This window comes from Cucumis melo, chromosome 8 (genome assembly GCF_025177605.1).
Source record: "Cucumis melo cultivar AY chromosome 8, USDA_Cmelo_AY_1.0, whole genome shotgun sequence".
Classification (NCBI taxonomy): domain Eukaryota; kingdom Viridiplantae; phylum Streptophyta; class Magnoliopsida; order Cucurbitales; family Cucurbitaceae; genus Cucumis; species Cucumis melo.
The window spans coordinates 32,055,092-32,079,941 of NC_066864.1; the positions used below are offsets into that span (position 1 = coordinate 32,055,092).

Here is a 24,850-nt window from a genome sequence, read left to right on the forward strand (position 1 = left end):
TAATTTAAACTACAAACTACGAGTTTTAGGACACAAATTCCAACCGTTTTGGCATTATTTCTGCACCGCTTATTGCATGGTATTTCGCGACGGACACATCCCTCTTAACCTGCAATGCTCCTCTCGGCCGCAGATGAATATGGATTCTTTGGAGTCTCTACTTCCAACCCCATATTATGGATAAACATTGATTAGTTTTAAAAAGAGTAAAAAAAAATTCAAAAACACTTCTTCAAGTATTTTTAAAATTTAAAAGTAAAATTACATAGAAAAAATTTGATTAATGAGATCTTTTTAAGTTTAAGAATTAATATTTATGAAACTTTTAAATAGTTAAGTGATTCTTTTTAAACAAAACTTTTAACCATTCCATCCAAAACTAACTAGAGGTTTTAAATATTTTCTAAAGTTTTAAAGTATTTTTTAAACTTTTGAATTTTAAGGTTTAAAGTTTATTTGTAATACCTAGAGAACATTCTACAAAAAAAATGAGTCAGGTCTGATCCAGTCTGACCCATCCGACCCTAAAGATGTATTTTTTGTTGTTTGTTATATAAAAATTGGTTCCCATCTTTTTCGACCATGTGCATGGATGTAGTAAAAAAATTACAATAATAAAATTTAAAAGTTTAATTACATTCTTTCAAATTAATTTTTAGAAAAAATTCAATTAATGTGAATATTTTTTTAGTTTAAGAATTAGTATTTATGAAACTTTTGAATAGTTAATTGATATATTTTAATTAAAAATTTTAACCGTCTCATCCAAAACTAATTAGAGGTTTGGAATATTTTCGAAAATTTAAAAGCATTTTTTAAACTTTTGAAAGTTTAGGATTTAAAGTTTATTTGTAACGCCTCGAAGATCCAACGTTATACAAAAATTAGTTAATAGACGGGCCTAGTCCAATCCGACCCTAAAGATGTGTTTTGTTGTTTGTTATATAAAAATGTTCTCATTTCTTCAACCATGTGTATGGGTGTAGTAAATTTTTTTGTAATAATAATAATAATATCAACTATTATTATTATTATCATTGTTATTATTATTATTATTATTATTATTATTAATAAAAAGTAACCATATGAAGTAAAAAAAAAAATGACTATGTTTACCAACTCTACCCCATGGATTTTGACACTATTTCTGCAATCTCATCTACCCCATGGGTTTTGGCACTATTTCTGCAATTCCATCCTACTCCATGGATTTTGGCATTATTTTTGCACACCTCTTGGCATGGTATTTCGCGACCAACACATCCACAATGGCCTGCAATATTCGATATAGATTTTTTTGAGTCCCTTATATTATAGATAAACATCGATTACTTTTAAAAAAAATTAAAATCATATCGATTAGTTTTAAAAAAGAATTAAAAAAATCATTCAAAAACAGTAAAATGTTTTTAAAATTTAAAAGTAAGATTACGAATTAATTTTTTTTTAAGAAAAATTCGATTAAATGAGAATATTTTTTTCTTATTCTTAAAATTTAAGAATTAATATTTATGAAACTTTTTAAATAGTTAAATAGATATTTTCTAAACAAAAGTTTTAATAATTTCATTCAAAATTAAGGAAAGATTTTGAATATTTTCGAAAATTTAAAAGTATTTTTGAAAGTTGAAGGTCTAGAGTTTTTTTATAATAGCTTGAAAATCAAACCAAATCAAACCTTCTATAAAAATAAGACAATGGACAGGTCTGGTTCAGTCCCACCTTTTTTTCTTTTTTATTATACAAAAATGGTTCCCATCTTCTTCGATCATGTGTATATGGATGTAGTATGTCTTCATATTTTTAAACCATTTTTACAAAAAGTGTTTAAAAAATATATTTTTTAAAATACATTTTTCCATAGATCATCAAAGATACAATTTGAATCGTGAGTTTTATTTGGAAAACATGTTTTTAAAAATCTAATTACAAATATGTAATAAATAGGCTATTTATTAAAATTTACTTATCACAGCTCTTTGTATACAAATTGTAGGTAACTCAAACATCATACATGTAATAATGATAAATAAATTATTAAACAAAAAGATCTTCAATTTATATGAGAATAAATTAAATTCCTAATAATTTAACTAGTGTTGACCTTAGACTTGTAACGATACCATTCATATTAATTATAGCACTAATTCGAACTAATTGATAGTTTACTTTTTATTTATTTGTTTATATTTGAATTGTAGTTTCAAATGTTACCTTTTTAGTAAATATTTGGAGTAATAAGTATTTTATAGTCTTGAGTTATAATAGTTTGTATTTGAAGATATGAAGTATTTTAATTTGAATAGTAATAGTACGTGTTTTTACTATAGATTATTTTAGTTCAAGAACAAAATAGTAAACATGTACCTAAGAATAAAAAATGATGAACGTTAAAAACAGTAGCAAATTATGGATTTTAAAATATGAAGAATTTTAAATAATATTTTACATAATACTCGCCTTAAACAACCTATAAATTTTGGATTTAATTTCAATTTAATACATGTTTCAAAATATTACGATTTGATTTACACAAATAAGTTTAATTTTAATATTTGTTGTTAATGTATATTGATCAATTTACACAATTCCTTCTAAGTCATTTTCATTATTCCTTTCAATCCCTCTATTTCTTCCTCAAATACGTGGTGTTGTTATTATCATCATTGTTATTTTAATACTATATCAAAATAAAATTATCAAATGAAATGAAGCCTAATGCAAGGACATTTTGTACGATAACTTGTGATCGTCTATTCGATTGAACCGCATGATTCATTTTTGTTTTGGTTTTCATTGATTTTTTTTTTTTTGCATTATTGTGATGTACAATGTAATTGACATTCACCATTTAACTACATTTGAAAAAAAAAAAAAAAAACAATTGTTTCCCATATTTTATTTTGTTTCAATACTATTATATTGGTTGTAGTTTTTTAAATCAATTTATCGATAATATTGCACTTACAACATCAATTTAAAGAAAATAGATGTAATTTTTTGACACTGAAAGCTTGTATACAAAGCGTTCAAAACTGACATCATATTTACGAAAGCTAATTAAACATGTTTTCTAAAAAAAAATCTAAATTTCAATAAATAAAATACAAATATTTGTGTATTTGATTAAAGTACAAATTTTTAAAAATACATTTCTACCATTAAAAAAAAGAAATAATAATTTTTTTTTTGTCATAATCCTTCTCCCAAACAAAGATTATCTTAATCATTCTATAATCTTCCCACCTATTCCTATCCTAAACAAGGATTATCATACTCTTTTCCTTTTCCTAATATTTTACTGTTATTCCTTTCCTTCCCCCTAATGTCACCTAATTTCTTAATTTTCCTCGTCCCTGAATTTATAAATTTGTAAATATAAGCATATAAAAAATGAAGTAACACGTGAAATATTATTCCTACCAAACCTAAATGGTAAGAAGAAGGGGTGTATGTTTCTTTCCACAGGAGGGAAATAGAAGGAGACAACATTAATCATTCTAAAAAATGGCAATGCATAGAGAAAGTAGGTATAGAATGAATGGAGGGAGGTTTAGAGATAAATAAACAAAAAGATTAAAGATGAAAAAAATCATGAAATTACAATTTAGATAATCCAATAATTGGGGAAGCTAAGACAGGCGATGAGTGAGAGAAGCCCTAGGAAGAATAGCATCGAAATCATCGAAAAAGAGAGGCACGTGCCTTAGTTGGACTGGACACGTGCCAGTCTAAGGGCTCAAATAAATAATGAATTTTATAAAAACAAAAAACCTTCATTTTTCCAAGACCTTCTTTCTTCCTTCTCGTTCAACTGCCTAACAGAAAAAGACTGCCTCTTAATACCCCAAACCCCTTTTCCTCTCTCTCTCTCTCTCAATATACTCTCACTTCCTTAAGAACTATCGCCACTTCTTTTATCATCTCTCTCTCAAACCCCAAAACACAACGCCCCTCGTTTATGACGATCTCTTCGATGCTAGATTAGTTCCTCCCTCTTCATTGCTTTTAAGACAGATCCTCCTTTCCCATCTTTCCTCGCCCAATTTCCGGTATTTTTCTTACACAATCTACTGCTTTTCGTCTGAGTTCTCAGCTTTGATTTTCATTCATGCATTCCTTATTCCAACTGGGTTCTTTCTCTTTTCTTGATCTGGAAATGGGGTTCCTTTGGATTTGGTATTTGTTCAATTCTTCTTTTACTTCACCTGAATCTTGGATTTGGTTGATTGGAGTTTTTTTTCCTTCTTTTCTTTTCTTGTAAGATTTTGAGTTTTCATTGCGTTGATGTTTCTAATACTCTCTGCATTCTATTTCCCTGCTCCTTTCAGATTTGTATTTCCGGAGGCAATATATTGTGGTTGTTAGAGGTCTCCTTGGTGGGCGTTTTTTTTAGCTGAAAAAGTAATTCGTGTGCGATTTGGAGAAGGGAATGGCGTCTATTTCTACTCCCCCAGCTTCATTCTTTAGTTCTTCGGCATCTGATCTTCTTCGTAGCTCGAGTAATGGGGTTAGTGGTCTTCCTTTGAGGGCACTAGGGAGAGCGCGATTCAACCCAAGAAGGAAGGATATGTCAGTCAGTGCAAAGTTAAGGAAGGGGAAAAAGCATGAGTATCCATGGCCGGATGATGCGGATCAGAATGTTAAGGGTGGAGTTCTTACCCATCTCTCACATTTCAAGCCTCTGAAAGAGAAGCAGAAGCCTGTTACTCTTGAATTTGAAAAACCACTTATTCTTCTTGAGAAGAAAATTATTGATGTTAGTATTTCCTTTCACTAATCTTAAGTTGCTTCTTCTAGTGGGGTCTCTGACATATTTTTTGACAATGATTGTCTTTTCATTCTTGATACAGGTGCGGAAAATGGCTCATGAAACTGGTCTAGACTTCAGTGATCAGATTATTTCGTTAGAAAATAAATATCAACAGGTTGTTAATGTTATTACTATTCCAAGAATTCTTATTCCAATTAGTGTTGAAAATCGATCTTTTCCACATAAATTATCCTCAATGAATTTGGTTACTTTTCTTGTGGCTGGCTTCAGGCTTTAAAGGACTTGTACACTCATTTGACTCCCATACAACGTGTCCATATAGCTCGGCATCCTAACCGGCCAACTTTTCTCGATCACGTGTTCAATATCACCGAGAAGGTTTGGTACTCATTATATTCTGTTGAAAGTGATATTGAAAGTTTTGGATTGTGGATTTGCTCATGTTAATGCAAGAAATATGTTCTACGTCTCTGCCTTACAGTTCGTTGAACTTCATGGAGATCGGGCAGGGTATGATGATCCTGCCATTGTTACTGGTATAGGAACTATAGATGGGAGAAGGTACATGTTCATGGGTCACCAAAAGGGTAGAAACACAAAAGAAAATATTAAGCGAAATTTTGGAATGCCTACACCACACGGGTATGTTGTCATAGAGTCCCATGTTGTTACAGATTATTATATAACAGTATACAAGTTTAAAGTAGAAAAGAATATGAGAAGTTTAAAGTAGAAAAGAATATGAGAAGTTTAAAGTAGAAAAGAATATGAGTTACTGCTAGTTGATCGCCAACTTGTTGGAGAATATGAAGTTTGGGTATTGGATATTTAGTCCTGATTGTAAGTTTTGCTTACTTCCTAACAGTTACCGGAAGGCACTTCGCATGATGTATTATGCAGATCACCATGGTTTCCCAATTGTTACTTTCGTTGATACGCCAGGTGCTTTTGCGGATCTCAAATCTGAGGAACTGGGTCAAGTATGTAAAAATTTTTCCCCATAGAGCTCTTCCTTTATCTGGAGAACTGATTTGCTTCATACATTTGCAGGGCGAAGCTATTGCTCATAATTTGAGGACTATGTTTGGCCTCAAGGTACCAATAATTTCAATTGTCATTGGAGAAGGTGGTTCTGGTGGTGCCCTGGCAATCGCTTGTGCTAATAAGTTGCTAATGCTCGAGAATGCAGTTTTCTATGTTGCCAGGTGCATTTCATGTCTAGCGCTTTAGTAAATTAAGATAACTTCACTATGATATCTTGTAAATTGCTGGATTATCCTTTACTGATAACCAGTGAAATCTTAAAATTGTAAACATGCATGGTGATCAAGCTTTCTTCTTTCTGTGATTGTCTATTCTTCATACTAGTCCTGAAGCCTGTGCTGCAATCTTGTGGAAGGATTCAAAAGCTTCCCCGAAGGTTTTATACATTGAACTCTCACTATCAGTCATTTGAAGGTTTATATGTATTTGTTGAGTTTTTATTTATTGATTTATATTTCTTTGCAGGCAGCAGAGAAGCTAAAAATTACTGCAACTGAGTTGACCAAATTAGAAATTGCTGATGGCATAATCCCAGTAATGATGCTTTTGCTTTCCTTCACATATTTTTAATTGCATGCTTTTTTCTTTTCTGTTCTATCCTAACTTCAGGACCATTTGTAACCTCTTAGAAATGAATACAGGTGAAAGAAAAACATTTAATGCTATTCAAACGTTTCAAAATTTTATTAATGTGTTTTTCTTTTAGTTTGTTCTCTCCTCCACAATAACTGCAACTCTGAATTGAATGGCTTTTCTATAACTTCCTCTAATTTTGAATTTAGGCTTTCCTCTTACATCTTATTGTTTGGATAAAATCTTGTATGTTAAACGTTTTTTTTTTCCTTTTTTTTCCTTTTTTTGTTTTTTGTTTTTGTTTTTTGTTTTTTGTTTTTTTCTTAAGAAACATAGCTCGTAATAGTTTCAACCATCATTGAGCATTGAATTTAACTTTAAATTAATGTTTCTCCATAACTTCTTTTAGCCTCTGGTTGAGGCTTCCTTTGTATATTTCATTATTTTGAGAAACGTGGTCTGCTTTTCCCCATTTTTTTCGTTTTAATGATTATTTGGATGTTTTACGCATGATTGTTTACAGGAACCTTTGGGCGGCGCGCATGCAGATCCTTTGTGGACCTCACAACAAATAAAACTTGCAATAAATGAGACCATGGATGTAGGTTCTTGAATTCTTCTAAAACAATGAAACCTGCTCGTGGTATTCTGTACATTAATGTGTTTTTCTGCACATTTCATTTCAGGAGCTTTTGATGATGGACACAGAAAAACTATTAAAGCATCGAATGCTGAAATTCCGTAAAATCGGAGGGTTTCAAGAAGGCATTCCAATTGAACCAGAGAGAAAATTTAAAATGAAAAAGAAGGAAGAACCTATCGTTGGGAAGATCTCAGTTCAGGAACTAGAAAGTAAGGTGGAAAAAGTGAAACAACAAATATTGAAAGCCAAGGAATCCTCCAATGCGCAATCAGATGTGGATCTGCATGAAATGATTGAACACTTAGAGAAAGAAGTTGATTTTGAATTTTCTGCGGCAGTAAAGGCCATGGGACTAAAGGACAGACTTGCCTCGTTGCGAGAAGAATTTTTGGAAGCCAATTCATCCGACCAACTTATCCATCCAACATTGAAAGAAAAAATTGAGAAACTTCGAGATGAATTTAACCAGGGGTTATCTAAAGCTCCTAACTACGAGAATCTGAAGAACAAACTTGACATGTTAAAGGACTTATCTCGATCCAAGGCTCACTCAGTAAGGGATGCCAAGGAGGCTTCACTGAAGCAGGAAATCAACAAAAAATTTGCGGAGGTTCTGAGTCGACCTGATATACAGGAGAAATATGAAATGCTGAGGGCTGAAATTGAAAATTTGGGGGCGTCTAAATATACAGATTTAGACCCTGAACTGCAAAATAAAATGGACAAAATAAAGAAGGAAATACAAGGGGAGTTGGCAGCTGCCCTCAACTCCTTGGGTTTAGATGTTGAGGTATTAGCATCAAAAGCACAAGTCCTTAGCGAGCAGTCTTCATTGTCGCTGTTCAAACCAAAGATAGAAATGTTAAATGAGGAACTTAGTCAGGGAATTGAAAGTGTCATTGCAAACAGAAAAGATCTAAAGGATATGATTGAATTACTGAAATTAGAGGTAGCTAAGGCTGGAAAGACGCCAGATGCAACCTCGAAAAACAGAATTGGGGCTCTCAAGCAGCAAATAAAGGAGAGGCTTGCTGCCGCATTGGATTCTTCAGACTTGAAGAAGAAACATGAAAAACTGAGGGAAGAGATATTAGAAACTGCCGAATCAGGGTTCGATCCTACGGAAGGTGATAGTTCTGTGTATGGTGATGCCAGAATTCAGACAAATTCGGGTGCTGAACATACATTTGCTTAATGTGAGTTTTTCAATCTTTTTAACTGCACGTTTTAATACAGAGAAATACTCGTAGAAACTTGAAAGGCTTAGTGCATCAAAAGCTTCAAAAAAAAAAAGTACTCTTTCCGTTTTTTCATTTTCTGATCAACATTGGAAAATACCAATATCTCAATAGTTGTGACATATTCTCTTAACCTCGAGAAAGTAAGTAGAACTCGGATGATGGAACAGCTCTTTGCTAGTTGATGGAAAATGACTACGTTGAATAGTTTTACTTATTTAACTTTTCAAATTTTTGCAGTGGTTTTTAACACCAGTACGGATGACCAGGACCATGTTTAAGAAGAAAAAATTTGATGTAACTGGAAATTAGTTAGAGCTTCTACAATGGCCAGAAAACCAAGTTAGCCATTTCCGCTTCTAACCCGATACGACATTGCATGGTTTTGATAGGTTACAAGATGTAGCATGAAATGAAATAGGAGCAGGAGAAGGACACGGCAGAGCTACATTTTCATTTTTCCTGTTCTCAGGGATATTTCTTTCCGAAATTAGATCTCTTGAGTTTTAAATTATTTAATCTGGCTTCTGGTTTTGTTGTTGCTGTGTTTCTTATTTTTTCATGAATAGATCCAAATAGCTTTGTATAGATTGCAATAGTATCTTGGAGGCTAATAATGTTTTTCATACTCTTTAAGTGACACATTTCCCACTTTTGATGATTGATCATGGTTGTTCAGAAACTAAACATCCACCCTGGTTAGAACATTAAATTTGGACCAAAGGGTTTAATGGTCTGTTCCAAATGCAAGAGTAGCAGCTTCTCTTTTAATTGTCCTTGAGGTATGCTGGTTTACAGTCTATTTGGGCTCAAACAAGCATGTCAGCTCAGCCATACTTGTGATAGTTGTTACTTGTTAGACTCTTTTTCAACTCGTTTCAAACTTTTTAATGAAAGTTTCATCTCTTATCTTTGAGATAATCCTTGTCTTTGTGATAATTCTCATGTATCTTGCGATGTGACATTTTTTACCCATTTAACTCTACTGATGTGTCATCTGATTTGACGTATACTCTTGATCAAAAAGTTGTCTCTCTCATCCTAGATGTTGTTGAACTAAAAAGGGACTACTGGTTCGACAAAGCTCTACTTTTAGAAGCTTTTGCAACTATCTTTTCGGCATTCTTTACGTGTTTACAAAAGTCTTGTTGTTCTTACTTATCCTTTGTCAACTTTATGCAACTTCAGCCGGCAAAAATCATATATGTGCTGCAATGCATCCAGGGAGATGATTGATAGTAAATTTTCACTCACATATGTCTTTCTTTTTTTCTTTTAATTTAAATTATTGTATTGGAGATTGGTATTTGTTATTGTTATGGCTTGTTTTTTACTGAAACTATATATAAAAGAATCATTTATATATATATATATATTTTTTGGAAAAAATATATTTTTCCATTTATTTAAAATCATATCCCTGTACTTTCGAAAATTCAATTTACTTTTCATTTTTTATGAACGTTTCATACAAATTCTTTGGAAGTTCTCAAGGATTTCAATGGTGTATGTCATGATCTTTTACAAAGCTGGGAGGTTTTTTTATCAATCGAGTTTCTTTTTATACAAATGAAAGGATAACGACCATAAAATTAACACAAATGTTGTGTTACTATCAATTATTGTTGTTATAGATATTTTTGGACTACTTACATAATCGACTTAAAAGTGAAACATAAGTAACCTAGTCAATAAAATAGGGCCAAAAGTAGCCTTCCAATACCAAAATAAGCCTAGATCCAAGCCAACGTGCTCATCCAAGTTAGACCTAACAAAATGTTTAACGGGACATGCACACCAAGAACATCATCCTAATACCAAAATGGGCCTAGGGGAAGGAGGGGTTAGGGATGAGCCTAACAAAATGGCACCCAGACATGCTTTTTGTATGCTTCTAGAGTTATCTTATAACGCAACTCTAAAATCAATAGTTTAAGTCATCTATTCATATAGAAAAATCATTGTAGCTCAATTACGTCGACTCACCTTCAAGTCCTAAAACTTCACATTTTTGTTATTTGACTTAACATTGATGTGTACAAAAGTTAATCCTCACTACAATAATATGTAACTTTTCATTTCTATTTGTATGTCACATTATTTATCTCCTCAGATAAATTTATGGTTGTTATCACGTAAATTTCACTATTTTCTACAAAGATTGGTTTTATCATTCACTGCTATTACTACTATTATTTTGACAAGTACATAGACGTCACCAACAATTACCAACTGCATGCTATTTTCAATAAATTATTGAAAAAGCATTGTGATCATAATCTTGGTCAGTAAATTATTACTGTAAAAAATTATTGTCTTCGTTATAAAAAGTATCGTGCAAGATAAATTTTTTTAATCAAAACTACATTTTCTTCTCTGCCCATTAATTAAACTTGCCTAAAAGTTTAATTATTATGTAATAAATGTAACATGCCACGCAATAATAGGTCATACCTATTTAATTCAAGTGGCTGGATTTAAATCTAAATAGTACTGTAAGGACCATGTTGACTTATAATTTTTTTTAAATAACTAATTGTACAATTTTTTCATAAATTATTTGCTTACTAAAAATGATACTTACAAGTATTAACAATAAAGGAACTGCATTTTTTATTTAATTCCAATATTATATATATATATATACTTCTCTTTTTTCCATTTTTTAGGGGTTGGTGTAATAATTTAACTCTGAGGTAGATTTTGGTTATTAGGTATATTTGTTGTGGGACCTAAAGAATACACACCCAAATGAGAGGACTCCCTTAATTAGCTTATAGTATCGGTGTTTATCTATATTTGTTTTAGCTTTTCACCGAGGGTAAAGCTTGTATGACAACTAACTCGAGTATAACTCATTGAATTATATATTAGTGGCTCCTACTCTAAAGGTAGTTGTTGTTTTGATCTTCGACCTTAGCTAAAAAAGTTTTGTGTGGCACCTCAATTCAAATTTTATTTGTCGTGATAATTTTTTTTATAGTAAAAGTTTCTCAAGTGGTGATTATTGGATGAAAATTTTGTAAAAAGAAAAAAAAAACATTATTCTCCAAAGCATTCAGACGTTGATTATTTTGGAATGTGGATGCTTCTTCATATACCTATTAATTGACCGATGGGTTTGAATAGGTAAATGAGGATATGCCTACATCTAGATTGCTTACTTGACTATTATTTGTTGGACAAGTTTTGCGTTGAAGACTGTAAGGTTAAGGTTTCCAAATAATTTAGAGTTAGACCCATAAAATTGAATAACAAATGGATGCTTACAAATACAATCATACAAATGGTTAAGGATGCCTTGACGTGTTAAAGATCAAGAGGTTTATTGTTTTGAATAATATTTATGGTTCAATTGAACTAAAAAAGAAAAAAACTAATACGTATTTGAGAAGTTTTTCCAAATAAAATTTCGAGCTTGTTAACTTTGTAAAAAAGTGTACTTACGTGAACAATAATTATATAGACATACATATTTTTTACATAATTTAAAACATGCTCACCAAAGAGAAAGGTGAAATCATGAAGATTTGAACACTCTCATCATTGTGATACCTCTCGCCATGGTTATTCGAGTAATAATAAGCTATGTATAATTAAAATGAATACTCTTATATGTTACTATAAGAATGACATTTTTTTTATCATATGCTAATTGAATATTTTATTTTAATACTCGTAGAAGATCTAATTTCCGACTGCGTGAGGTGTCACAATTCAATACAAATTTTTGTGCATCCCAACTATCGATATTGATATATTGAAAAAATCTATGCTTATTTCGAACTATATTTAATTATCTAAATATAAATTTGAATTTGAATTTGATGTAAAATGAATTTAGAATATTTATTTCATTCAAACAGGTACAAAATATCACACTTAAATTAAAACAGTAATTTAACACCAACAAAGTTAAAATGATTTCTTTTTTGTTTTTAATATAATAAGAACAATATAATATGATATAATTAAAATTCTACAAAATATTTTATATTAAAATTTGAGTGAAAAATATCAAAAATAAACAAAATATATATTTTTTACAAAAACAATAAAAACAAAAATATTAAAATCAATAAAATAATTGATAAAATTACAAAATTGTCAATTGAAGGAAAAAATAGAAAGAAAAAAAAAAGAGAGAAAATTGAATGAAAAAGAAAAGAAAAAAGAAAAGAAAAGAAAAGAAAGTGTTACCATTTAATACCCAAAAATAAATAATAATAATAATAATAATAATAATAATAATAATAATAATAATAATAATAATGGTAAGCTTCTCAACCTGCTTAATATTTTGATTTGGTATAGTTAGTCCATACATCTTTTTGCACCCACGTTTCTTCCTCTCTCTTCCCCCGTGACATTGATTATTAACTATCATCTTCTTTCTTTCTTTCTTTCTTTCTTCCTTAGGGTTTCCAATGCGATTTCCACTCCCCTTTCTAACCTCAATTATGTAGCTTTCTTCTTCTCCTTCTTCGATTTTTCATCTCAATCTTTCTTCCACTACCCCTCCTTCAATTTCTGATTTCCCTCCTTCTCTTTTTTCTTTTACTTCCTTCTTCACCCCCGCCGTTGCTGGATCTTACTTCCGGCACGGGTTCATACTCGATTGTAATTGCTACCCCAGGTTCGATTCCTTCTCTTCTCTTTTCCCTTTTCTCTTTTCGTTTTCTACTACTTTTCCTTTTTATTCTTTTATTCCTATGTTCTTTTTACGTATCTTTTTCTCTTCCTTTGCTTGCTCATTTGCTGTCAATTTGCAGAATCGAAACACCGGGAGTATGGGATTTTGCTTTCTTTCAGGTTGTTTCGTTATTTAGGGTCGTGGGTTTTCGTTATATGAGTAATGCGGTTATTAGTTGGGGTAAGCGGTAGTTGTTGTGATTTTAATTTTGCGTTGTTTTGGGGGTTTTTTTTGGACTTGTAGGGTTGTGCAGAACATTGGGTTGTTAGTGAAGTTCAGGACTTTTCATGTGTTTGAGGAATTGGGAGGTTCGGTTTAAATGTTGGTTGGTAGACGTTGAATGATTGTTTCCATGGACTTAAATGCCTCGCCGGTGCCTGAAGACGATGAAGAGGCGTTTGAGAGGCATGAAGAGGTGTACATAGCTCCTGAGGAACATATAGTGACTGGTGTCAGTATAGCACGGCGGGTATGTGTGTTTCTGCCTTGTTTATTTTTTTTTATATGAAATGTAAATGTTCAATGTGGAGAATGAAGGAAAATTTTGTGCGAAAATACTGTTTCTAACTTCCTCTTTGTTTTTTTTTTATACGACGACACCTCATTAGAATTTAGAACTATTTACACGGACTAGTGGATAGAGATAAGGTTGTTGGTTTTCTATGTTCTCTTTAGTAAGATTTGATATTCGAAGATACCAACTCCCGTTAAGAAAAATGCTAGAATATAGCGATGAAAAAAAGGAGATACTTATGGACAATTGAGAGATGAAACTTTGTCTTTTTGTGAGTGCATCTGTGTATTATTGTACTTGCATGAACTCAAGCAGTATTCATGCATACACGTTGATATCTGGACGTGCACTCCATATTGATTGTGCATCTATTCATTTGCTTTAGGAGCGAGAAGAAAGAAAAAGGCGGTTGAAGAGAGATCGCTCTCTCGAGAGACCGGTACATGAATACCAACAACCTGCACGGGATCAGTTTTACCCTTCTAAAAACCAAAAATCTGATAGAAACAGGCTTCCTCCAGGTGAGGCTCTTTTTCTTTGGATTTCACCTTTTTCCTTCTTTTACTCCTGCTTTAAGATTTACCAATGTTATGGTTTCGATGGATGTTACCTGTCGTAAATAATTCACTTTTCAACTGATCAAACAAGAGGAGGTTCACGAGTGGTTTATTATTCCATTAATTTTTTCTGGATCTCTTACATGTAAATATTTGAGGCTTTAAGTTGAGTGCTCATGCTAAAACATAGACCATGTCAAGCAAACATTCCTGTCAAGAAACTTTCTTTTCTATGCATTTTGTCGTGACCATATTTTTCTAACCGCACTTTTACTTGTAGGTTGGCTGGATTGCCCTGCATTTGGTCAAGAAATATGTTGGATGATTCCTTCCAAGGTTCCTTTGGGGGAATCCTTCAATGATTGTATAGCACCTGGTAAAAGATACTCATTTAAGCAAGTGATCCATCAGCAGAGAGTTTGGGGAAGAAAAGTAAGTCTCTATTTTCTCACCCTCCGCCACCAAACACATGCACACATAAGAAAATACAGTAGAGAAAGAGAGAAAAGAGAACTACAATCTTTTAAGGGATGTAGCATCTTAATATTGAATCATAAAGAAAATAAAAGAAATCAACATATGCCCAGTTGTTCTTATGTTTATGGATAACCAAATGACAGAATATGGTAATAAAGGATTTGTTATTTTGCTCATTTTACCACGTTGTAATAACAGATTATTTTGAACTATATTTTCAGCTCGGTTTGGTGATTGATTTGACAAATTCTTATCGTTATTATACAACATCAGATTTGAATAAAGAGGGTATCAAGTATGTTAAGGTGAGTAATGGAATTTGGGATAATATCTTAATTATACATTCTAATTGTAGGGATTAAACTCGACTAATTTTCCGTGATCTCTGTTCTTCATGTCGGGGGAAGATTCCTTGCAAGGGGAGGGATTCTGTACCTGACAACAAGTCAGTCAATACATTCGTTTACGAGGTTTGTACCATTTTTCTGGACACACACTGAGGAGCTTTTGTCATTTTCTTAGAAGTGATTTCGTTATTAGATTTTGAGGGGAATGGGTTAGCTTTTGTTTGATCTTTTTTTCTGGGAATATTGGGTACAACGTGAAATAAGGAACTGAACAATATCAATACTTGTTTCTGGTATATTGCTGTCTAGCTACTGTACCAAATTTCTATCAATGTCCACCAATTTCCTTAGAAAGCAGCATCTTTGTCCTTGCAATGACCATTAGGTCTTAGAATAGTTATCCACTGTATCTGTTTGTTTTGAAAAAAACAAAGTATGCTGGCATGTAGCATGCATGCTCACTTCCATATTTTATTTTATTTTTCAGGTCATTCAGTTCATTTCTCGTCAGAAACAACAATCGAAGAAATATATTCTTGTCCACTGTACACATGGCCATAATCGCACTGGATATATGATCATAAATTATCTTGTGCGTGCACTATCCATTTCTGTTACCCAGGTTAGTCAGTATACCTGTAAAATAAATCAAGTGTGACGATTGCTTCTTAATTTAGCTTTGTTCGTCTCATTGATTCATATCTCGTTTCGATTTGCTACCCCTTGAGAGGGGGTGTTGGGTTATCTCCATTGTACAGGCTCTTAAAATGTTTTCTGATGCACGTCCTCCTGGAATTTACAAGCCAGACTACGTTGATGCGTTATATACCTTTTACCACGAAAGAAAACCTGATGCAGTTGTTTGCCCATCCACACCCGAGTGGAAGAGATCTTCGGATCTTGATCTCAATGGGGAAGCAGTTCCAGATGATGACGATGATGGAGGTCCTGCTGCTCTTTTGAATGTAAGCAATTTTTAAGGAGTACACATTCTTATCTAATTTCATTTCTTCATATTAATGGAGCTGATATGTAATAAGTGTAGAGAATCTTATATACATCATTAGTTAGTGAAGAGTATATAGATTTTTTGTGCTTAATTGTCTTTTCAAGTAAAAAATGAAATCATAATTGCTCGATAGGAAAAAATGATGACTTCTTCTAGAATAACCCTAATTAGGATCCAAAACTTGTAGGGTCAATGGATTTGCAAAATTCCTATGGCATAGGCTTAGATGGATAGAGTCACAAGACATTTGCCCTTTTCTCTTTAACACGACAGGGGAAATGGTTGTGATTGAAGAGTATCAATTTGAAACTTTTGCGCTCTTTTTCATTGTTTTTTTTTTTTTGGAAAAAAGTTCCTTTTGACACGTGGGTGTAAATCATAAATTTAGTCTCTCTGTAGGTGGGTGGAAATGGAATCCTGGCTTTTGTGGGTACATTTGTGGGCTAGCCCTTGGTTTTTTATCCCGACTACGAGCAAGATCAGAAAATCCAATTATCTAAGTAGCTTGTGAAGGAAACTAGCTTCAGAGACTAAGAGCAAAAGAAAGGAAAGGTCTCTTTACCTTAAGCCTCCGAGGATCTAAATCCTTTTCTGACATGCCTATTTGAATAGTTTGATTGCACATGGAATCCATCAGGTTAATCCTTGCATTAGGCTCCATCCCAGTAATCCATACATTTGCACTCAGTTTGCTAGTTCATGGAAAGATCAGACCGTAGACATGGTGTATTGCTTTCCCATGGCCAGGTCCCAAGCTCTCGGCCAATATGGTACACTACTCTCTATAGGTTTTCTTGAACCCTCTCGGGCAAGGAATTAGAAGAGAACTAGTTCATGACATTTATAGGTTCGGAGACCAGGTCGTTTTCTAGATCTATGGGTCTGTTTGGTGGAGAAACATGGGTTCTGTTTCATGTTTTCAAATTCACTGAGTTAAGTGAATATACATGTGTTTGGTAGGTAATCTAGATTTCTTTTTGGAACATGTTTTCAGATGATCTGAATCATCTGATCCAAACCGTGCACATTCTAAAAAAAGTTTTTATCTTTTTAGCATGTCTAGATTTTGAATTTGAAATTTAAAATGCAGAATTATATTAAAATGAACAAAACATTAATAAATATAGTATTTCATGCCGTAGATTAAACTTTTTTTTAAAATTTATTTATTTTAAATAAATATATATATGGCAATACAAATTATATGAAACAAAACAATGATTATACAATTTCTTTTTCATGAAACGTGTGCATAATTTAATTAATATTAGTTGATAGTCAACCTAATATCATGTGGGTAAGTATAGTTTTATGGTTTACAAATACATCATTAAATATCTTTTGAACAATGTTTAAATTAGAATTCAATTTTGAATTTGCTACCAAACAAATATATGAAAATATGAAATACAACTATGTTTCTATTGAATCTCTTGTTTCCAATTTAGCTTTCAAATTCCCTACCAACCGTGCCCTTAATTAATGTTTAGATGTTTTTTGTGATTAATATAATTCCTTGTTTCTTATTAAAAAAACTGTTTGGATTTAGCTTATTTGAATTTTTTAGAAGAATTATTATTATTATTTTTTTTTTTTTGTTTTTTTCAGGAAAATCATGATGATGGTGCTCAAGTGATGACAAATGATGATGTTTTGGGTGATGAGATACCTGAAGACCAAGAACGTGGTTTGAAACAATTCTGCTATCAAATGCTTAAATTGAATCCTGGAGTATGCTCTCTTAGACTTATTTTTTTGTTTTTTTCCCCTCCCCTTTTTTCATCATCTTCTTCTATGCCTGCACTTTTATACCAAACTATGGCCAAGATAATCATTGTTTCTCTTCCTTCATTGAATCTAAGCATCTATTCCATCTAATATTCGGATAAGCCTGCTGTAGAATTTTACATGGGGGGCTGTTTTTTTTTCCGCTCCTTAATGAACAATCTTGCAATTTCACTCAAACTATCTAATTACAAAGCTGCATTAAAAATTACAGGGAAATGTTTTATTTTTATTTTTATAAGCTTTCTTTATTAATTTCAGAAAAGGTTAAATTACAAGTCTAGTCCACGAACTTTGAGGTTTGTGTCTATTTTGTTCTTGAACTTTCAAAAGTCAATAGGCTTCTAAACATTAGTGTCTAATACCTCCCTAACAAATTCAAAAGTTTAAAATTAATAGATATCTTAGATATTAATTTAAATTTATCTAATGGAGTCTTAAACTTTTAATTTTTTGTTTGATAGATTTCTTAATTTCAAAAAATTTGGAAGCTCAAGGACAAATTTATAATTTTAAAGGTTCGGGCATCAAATAGACACAAACCTCAAAGTTGTGGGACTAAATTTGTAATTTATGCTATAAAATTATCTTTTGGTTGGATTGTTGGTCATTGTTATTCTTTTTTGCAACTCATATTTAGGAATCATATGTTTACCAACTCTTGTAATGATCCCAACTTAGTGTGTTGAGGATTTTGAACTTAGAAGCAGTTGGCTTATTTTTGTTGGTTGTCCTATTCAATTCTTATATACGTCATTAAGATATGAGGATGATGAATGATCATGTGAGTTTTCAAATTGGATAATAGGGGGGCTGAGGAAGGACAGCTCAAGTGCCACTGGGGCTTGTCCCCAATACAACAGTAATTTTCGGGTTCCAATACCCTAAGGGGAGGTGAATAAGAGGAGAGGGCAGCCCTTGCTCCTTGATTGGTTTGGTGGGTGTTCCGCTTTGGGGTAATTGAGTCTTCTTTACAGTTCCTCCAAAAAGGAGCAATATAAAAAAGACCTCTAGCAAGGCTTTAAACTCTTTTACGTCCAATAGCGATTTGAATATGGAGATACTGAATTCTTCTAGTCTCCAGTTTCCTACTAGTGGAAGTGCCAGGAAATTGGTTTCTGTTTGCCTATCGAGGATTTACATCTCCCTCCCTCCTGCTGAAAAGTACAAGATAAATCTTTGGTCAGAGTATGGAATTGAGTGTTGCAATTCATTCCTCCAGTGCCACACACACTAGGCCAAAAGATGTTCATTTCATCACCGAAGGAAATCCAAAACTTCATCCATACTATCATATCTCAGAATTTCTGCAGCTAATGCTTAGTGGATAAGGGGGCAGAGTGGAGAAAAGAGAATAGAACTTATTTCTATTTTATATGAAACAACCATTTCCATATTACCATTTAAACAATATGAATACTCTTGCTCTATCAAACCCATCCGTCGGGTTTGTTCAGTTTGAACCTATTACTGAAGGCAACATGCATGACTCATGAGTTTATGCAACAATATTTTATAAAAAATTATAGTTGGAATGTATCCACAAGATATATTATTGTAATTGAAGCACTTGCATGTTTAGATTGCTAATGCATAGCCCATTTTTTGTGGTTGAACTTTATTCAATATTTAACTATTTTATTTTACAGGCAAGAGCAAATTTGCAATTTCCAGGGTCGCATCCAGTGTCTCTGAACAGGTCCTGTTTCGGCTAGTTGCTTAACTCACCAAAGATTTTTGTTACATTATTATAGTCTGCAGCTTCTATTGTAATTCAAGAGATTTGACTATTGTAATATATTTGTACCCTTTTGTGCTTTGAATTGTTATTTTAGTAGTAGAGGGTCAATTTAATCTTTTCCAACATGTTGAACACAGAACTTCTAGAGCTATTTTAGAGATTTAGGAGCATTCTCTTTTGTTTTTTAAAAGCTGCCACCTCCTCCTTTTTTTTTTTAATTTTTTGCATATAAATCTTGGAATTTAGCCCCCCTTTCTCGCCTCACACTCAGTTTCTTTTGGTGATGCTAATGCTTCTTATCCTGAAAAACTTATTTGGTTTTCTATTTAAATTTAGCCTCGTGATATTGAGTTCTATTTTATTTTATGGCTTGCAGAGACAATCTTCAACTGCTAAGGCAACGCTATTATTATGCCACATGGAAAGCTGATGGAACGAGATATATGATGCTAATTACCATGGATGGATGCTACTTGATCGACAGAGGTTTTAAATTTAGAAGAGTCCAAATGAGATTTCCGTACAGAAATGCAAATGATGTACGTTAGCCTGATCCTTCACTGGAGATCTCTCTCTCTCTCTCTCTCTCTCTCTCTCTCTCTCTCTTTGTTTAATTGTGTCTGCATTCAATCTGATATACACTACTCATTTTGGTTTCAAGGGCCAAGTTGAGAAGATTCACCACTACACACTACTTGATGGAGAAATGATAATTGATACTATGCCAGACTCGCAGAAGCAAGAGAGAAGATATCTTATATATGATATGATGGCGATTAATTATGTTTCGGTCATTGAGGTTTGATTTATATGTTTGCTAACGATGAAAATTCTTCTCATGGATGAATTGTGCTTGTGCATGTTTTTTTAAAAGGGAGCGAACCTTATGTTCTTTATGTAGTTTTTAACCAAAAAATGTTCTGCTTAAATTCATATATGTATATATATGTGTGTCAGTGTGTGTGTATACACACGCGCACATACATCTATACTTTGGGTTTTTGCCACCTCTATTGCATTGCACAACTTACAAGACTAATGTGATTACAAACTTAACCGTGGCTTCTGATGCTTGATTCTCTAGTTCAAATCTAGCTAAATAATCAGTTTGGAGGCCTTAGCTCCATTGGGTGCTACTGAAGATGTTTTCTTGTGATTGTTCTTTGTTGTCCTTTCGCACTAATGAGATAGTTACTTCTCTGAAGAAATGTGCTAAGAATCAAGGTAGTATGGACTGCCTTTGACTCACATTGGTTAGAATGGGATGACCAATGTGATACTTAAGTGGCATGGCTCTTCCACTACAGTAGCTAGCTTTTGGGGTGTGGTTCTTTAAGGTGCTTAAGTTCCTAACAAAATGTCCTGTTATAACCTTATAATCTGATTAGTGCTAGGAATTGAGCCTTGGGAATTGGTTTGCTACATAAGCTTCCATCAAGTTGAAAAAGTGTTTTCGCCCATAATTTAAAATCTTTGAATTCCTTGTTTAGTGGTAAGCTTATCATTTCCTTCCTGTATTATTCTGACCTTATTTAATGTGTCATACTACTATCTATATCTTCTAATTACTTTAAGCAACTATGCTCCTATTTCTACCATTCAAGATGCACCTGGTAATATGTATTTAAGAAACGTTCAACGGTATTTAAAATTTTTGGTTTGTATGGTCAATGGCCGACTTTATAAAACTTCCATATTGACTGTTTGGTTTAGGGTTTTCTCCCTCCTCCTCCCATACTGTCCAACAAATTGTGTGCATATATACGTCTTAGTGATAAGTTGTTATTTCTTTTTTATAGCTCTAATAGCTTGCCACTGTTGTAGCGTCCTTTCTACGAACGGTGGAAGATGCTTGAAAAAGAAGTGATTGAACCTCGCAATTTTGAGCGCCAGAATATTTATCAAAGCAGAAACCCGCATTATAGATATGACCTAGAGCCATTCAGGGTTTGTATCCATACTTTTCTTGTTATTCCTTTCTTCTGGATGTGGCTATTGGTTCAAAATAAATAAATAATAAATACTCATTAGGTGAGGAGAAAAGATTTTTGGTTGCTCTCTACAGTTACCAAACTTTTGAAGGAGTTCATACCGAGGCTTTCTCATGATGCTGATGGTCTAATATTTCAGGTAGTTGGACTGTTGGTATTTAAAATATTAATGGATGGCTTTTCCAATTTTGATAAGATTTTAACCGTCTTATGTTCCAGGAAACTTGTTTTCTTCTTGCAAAGCGAAGTAATTTCATTAAATAGCTCCAGGAACTATAAAAATTGTCTCAAATATAGAGTTGTAGTATAATTATCCATAAGGAAATATGATACTCGTATTATGGCTCAAAGTTTACTAGCATGTAATCTCTTGTAAGTTTGTAACGCCTCTATTTAATAACATTGCTTCTTCCATTTATTCTCTGTTTTCATTAAAAATAAAAAATGACATTTTACACTCTCGTCTTTTGTTTGGGGTTGAGACTATGGACAATCCATTTGTACCCTTAAACATTTCAAGCTGACTATTAAAATCTCAAGCTTTTCATAAATAAATTAATTTTGACCCTGGTTAGTAATTCATAACTGTTTATACAGGATTTCTATTTAAAATTAACTCAACGTTACCTAAATAATACTAATCTTCTTCCAAAATCCTATCAAAGTAGCATGAAAAATTATCATGTAGCTTTTTAAATAACAAGATTGAGGTAGGAGAGAATGAAAAATGCCCATTATAATGGCATTTTCTACTATCAAGCAATTTCATCATTTTTCTCTAATATTTTGTTTATCTCTATATTTGAAGAGGTCTTAAACAGTGAGTTATGCATTAACAATTTTGAAACAAAAGCAAAAATGGCCGGTCTAAATTGATTCACTAATAAGCTCTCGAGTTTTAATTGTTACTATCATTAGTGCCGAGTTTAATTGATTTAATCGGGGAAGTTTGGGGGTATAAATTGATATTTACCCGACTTTTTATTTGGAAATTTGTTAATATCATTGTGATTAAATGATTTTTCATTTTTCTTTTCTAGGGTTGGGATGATGCTTATGTTCCTCGAACACATGAGGGTCTTTTAAAGTGGAAATATCCGGAAATGAACTCAGTCGACTTCTTATTTGAGGTTGTAAGTAATTTCTTGAGTGTTGAATTTAATTGTTGCTGCTGTAGTTGACACTGAAGTAATTTGAAGTTATTTGGCTCGGCAGTTGGGTGAAGATGATTCTCAGGTTCTTATTTTGTTTGAACGAGGAAAGAGGAAGACCATGGAAGGAAATCGGGTTAAGTTCAAAGGTTGACGCAAATAGTTTCTGCCTCTTACTTTGTATACTCATGTTCTCTTTGCATGATTATATCATTTAAATCATTTTAATGATCTATATGGTTATTTGCAACTTAAATGAACAAATGTACACTTGGCCACCCATTGGTCAGAACTGCAATTTTATTGTGAATCATCTGGATTGTCAAAGACTTGGGGGATGGTGGAAAATTATTCTGAGGTTTATCCGTCTCTGTTTTTAAAATTGAAGAGTTTTTATTGTTGTTGTTTTCTTTCTTTTTTTCTTTAAATAGTAAAAAAGAAAAATTGAAGAGAATTTATTGAGAAACTTATAAGTGAGAGGAGTGTCTGACCTGCCTTCTAAATTGAACCTACTGGACTAGATCATGAAGCAAATTCTTTCATTAACTCGAGAACCTTTCTGCTGACGCTAGATGTTGGCTCAGTGTTGCTATACAATCTAATCACTATAGAACTTCTCTTCCGTTCTTCCTTAAACTATAAGTCTGACGCACTGTTGGATTCTGCTAATGAAATCATGAACCCACACTTGTACTCATTTATCGTTTTATAGATAATACTGGGGTTATGTAGCTGAATCTTTGCTACTCGAGTGCTTTGATCATCACTAGCTCTTGTATATGTTGGCTAATTCTGGCTAGCAAGCTATCTAGCTTTCTCAACCTATATTCTCAGGCTTTTATAATATATGCCATGGTTCCCAGATAACTGGGAGGTCATTGGTTTAAAATCCTTGGATTTGTTGAATGAGATTCTAATTTTGAAGGAAATAGTGTAAGATTGAATAGTAGTCTCCAGTCCAAATCAGCTGACCTTCTTTTTTTCTTTTTCGGGACATGAGTACATTGATGTGTCACATGTTTCTTTCATTCTTGTGTTCAATCGACTGGGGATGAATAGTCCATAGATATAGTTCTTCAGTGTATATTATTTCAAGTCTTATTTTGAAAATTTTGCAGATGGCGATCCCTCCTTTTATTCAGGAAAGATTGTGGAGTGCTCTTGGGATTCTGATGAGCAAGTATGGGTCTGCATGCGAATTCGGACAGACAAAACAACTCCAAATGATTTCAATACTTATAAAAAGGTTCCTCTGCTGCCAATTTGATATAAAGTTTTGCTGATAGTTTAAAACCTGCATCAACTGATATTTCTTGATATTGAAAACAGGTAATGCGGAGCATTAGAGACAATATCACGGAGGAGGATTTGTTGAAAGAGATTCATGAGATCATACGCTTGCCCATGTATGCAGATAGGATAAGGAATGATAGTAAAGCGGCTCAACATACGAATTCAACACGACGGAGGTGATAGCTAGAAGATGGTGCACAGATACAGAAATTAGGCAGTATTAGTCGGTAATGTTCGGATGAGATGCTCAAAAAGGGTTCCTATGTGTCTTGCTTGTTCCATCTCTGTTGCCAGCTAAATTTATGATGTCTCCTTGGTAGAGTTGTGCATATATATTATTTAAAAGGTGACCAAGATGTCCGCCATTAGCTTCTTCTTTGTGCTATCCTTTAGTGTGTGCAAAGCCTGGTGAGTTGTATGATCCAGTCATTGCACTTGATAGATGTCTTCAATTAGGGCTTTGAAAATCCATTTCTTCTAGTTTTCCAGGTGAAGAGATGTAGGATTAGGATCCATCATGTATATTAGTATTATTTTTACTTTCGTTATTTAGCAATTGCTAAGCAGCAAATTGAAAGGCAGTCATTTTAAGTAAATCTGAGCCAAATTTTTATAGCAAGGTTTTACATTTTACTATTGTGAATAGCCTTTTACTTAATGAACATGTCTCTTCTCTCTTTCTGTTTTGCCCTCTGTTTTCCCTTCTACTATATTTTCATATTTTGAACTAGTTCTTGAGCTGAGAAATAAGAACACGATCTGTTATCTCAGTTTCAATTCCTGAATACTGTTCAGTGGTTTGTTTGCCATTTCTTTGCAGAAAAAAAGTCAGAAAATGGGGTTCATATTGAATGGAACTCCATTCACATTTTTCAGGTTTTTATCATCTCAAAATGGAAGACGTCAATTTTATTCAGTTTCATGAATTTTTTGCTATCAGAATGGAAAAATACAGATTCCAATCACATGCTCCATATCATTCATTTTTGTATAAAACAAGCATGTTTATTTGCTTTCGCA

General features: G+C 32.8%; 2 protein-coding genes across 8 annotated transcripts; both read left to right on the forward strand.

Annotated features, from left to right (window-relative positions):
• The first annotated feature begins 3,778 nt into the window (after positions 1 to 3,778).
• On the forward strand, positions 3,779 to 9,043 carry LOC103490986 (acetyl-coenzyme A carboxylase carboxyl transferase subunit alpha, chloroplastic). 4 transcript variants are annotated; one of them, XM_008450757.3, is made up of 12 exons: positions 3,779 to 4,052; positions 4,332 to 4,759; positions 4,854 to 4,928; positions 5,045 to 5,152; positions 5,256 to 5,416; positions 5,640 to 5,754; positions 5,825 to 5,979; positions 6,143 to 6,194; positions 6,284 to 6,352; positions 6,915 to 6,992; positions 7,078 to 8,230; positions 8,513 to 9,043. In XM_008450757.3, exons 2-11 carry the CDS (start codon positions 4,433 to 4,435, stop codon positions 8,227 to 8,229), a joined length of 2,292 nt encoding a protein of 763 aa, XP_008448979.1. In that variant the 5' UTR covers positions 3,779 to 4,052; positions 4,332 to 4,432; the 3' UTR covers position 8,230; positions 8,513 to 9,043. The 4 variants fall into 4 exon arrangements, with proteins under 4 accessions (XP_008448979.1, XP_008448988.1, XP_050945273.1 ...); XM_008450766.3 differs by having other exon boundaries at positions 3,794 to 4,179; XM_051089316.1 differs by having other exon boundaries at positions 3,794 to 4,179; positions 8,665 to 9,043.
• A 3,540-nt stretch (positions 9,044 to 12,583) lies between these two features.
• Positions 12,584 to 24,507, forward strand: LOC103491007 (uncharacterized). Of its 4 annotated transcripts, none has more exons than XM_008450800.3 (19): positions 12,584 to 12,908; positions 13,045 to 13,084; positions 13,209 to 13,434; positions 13,865 to 14,000; positions 14,317 to 14,468; positions 14,735 to 14,818; positions 14,921 to 14,983; positions 15,348 to 15,482; positions 15,619 to 15,825; positions 17,478 to 17,600; positions 19,304 to 19,353; positions 19,772 to 19,934; positions 20,057 to 20,194; positions 21,220 to 21,342; positions 21,427 to 21,525; positions 22,427 to 22,516; positions 22,602 to 22,686; positions 23,656 to 23,783; positions 23,867 to 24,507. In XM_008450800.3, the coding sequence occupies exons 3-19, from the start codon at positions 13,306 to 13,308 to the stop codon at positions 24,008 to 24,010; spliced, it is 2,049 nt and encodes a 682-aa protein (XP_008449022.1). In that variant the 5' UTR covers positions 12,584 to 12,908; positions 13,045 to 13,084; positions 13,209 to 13,305; the 3' UTR covers positions 24,011 to 24,507. The 4 variants fall into 4 exon arrangements, with proteins under 4 accessions (XP_008449022.1, XP_008449009.1, XP_008449017.1 ...); XM_008450787.3 differs by having other exon boundaries at positions 12,603 to 12,908; positions 22,427 to 22,519; XM_008450795.3 differs by lacking the exon at positions 13,045 to 13,084 and having other exon boundaries at positions 12,604 to 12,908; positions 22,427 to 22,519.
• The last annotated feature ends 343 nt before the right edge of the window (positions 24,508 to 24,850 follow it).

Coding starts and splice junctions, on each gene's coding strand:
- LOC103490986 (XM_008450757.3), top strand. CDS start 4,433: ATGGCGTCTATTTCTACTCCCCCAGCTTCATTCTTTAGTTCTTCGGCA. Junction 4,760..4,853: donor TTGAGAAGAAAATTATTGAT/GTTAGTATTTCC, acceptor TTCTTGATACAG/GTGCGGAAAATGGCTCATGA. Junction 6,195..6,283: donor ATTCAAAAGCTTCCCCGAAG/GTTTTATACATT, acceptor ATTTCTTTGCAG/GCAGCAGAGAAGCTAAAAAT.
- LOC103491007 (XM_008450787.3), top strand. CDS start 13,306: ATGATTGTTTCCATGGACTTAAATGCCTCGCCGGTGCCTGAAGACGAT. Junction 19,935..20,056: donor CGTACAGAAATGCAAATGAT/GTACGTTAGCCT, acceptor TTTGGTTTCAAG/GGCCAAGTTGAGAAGATTCA. Junction 22,687..23,655: donor AAATCGGGTTAAGTTCAAAG/GTTGACGCAAAT, acceptor AAAATTTTGCAG/ATGGCGATCCCTCCTTTTAT.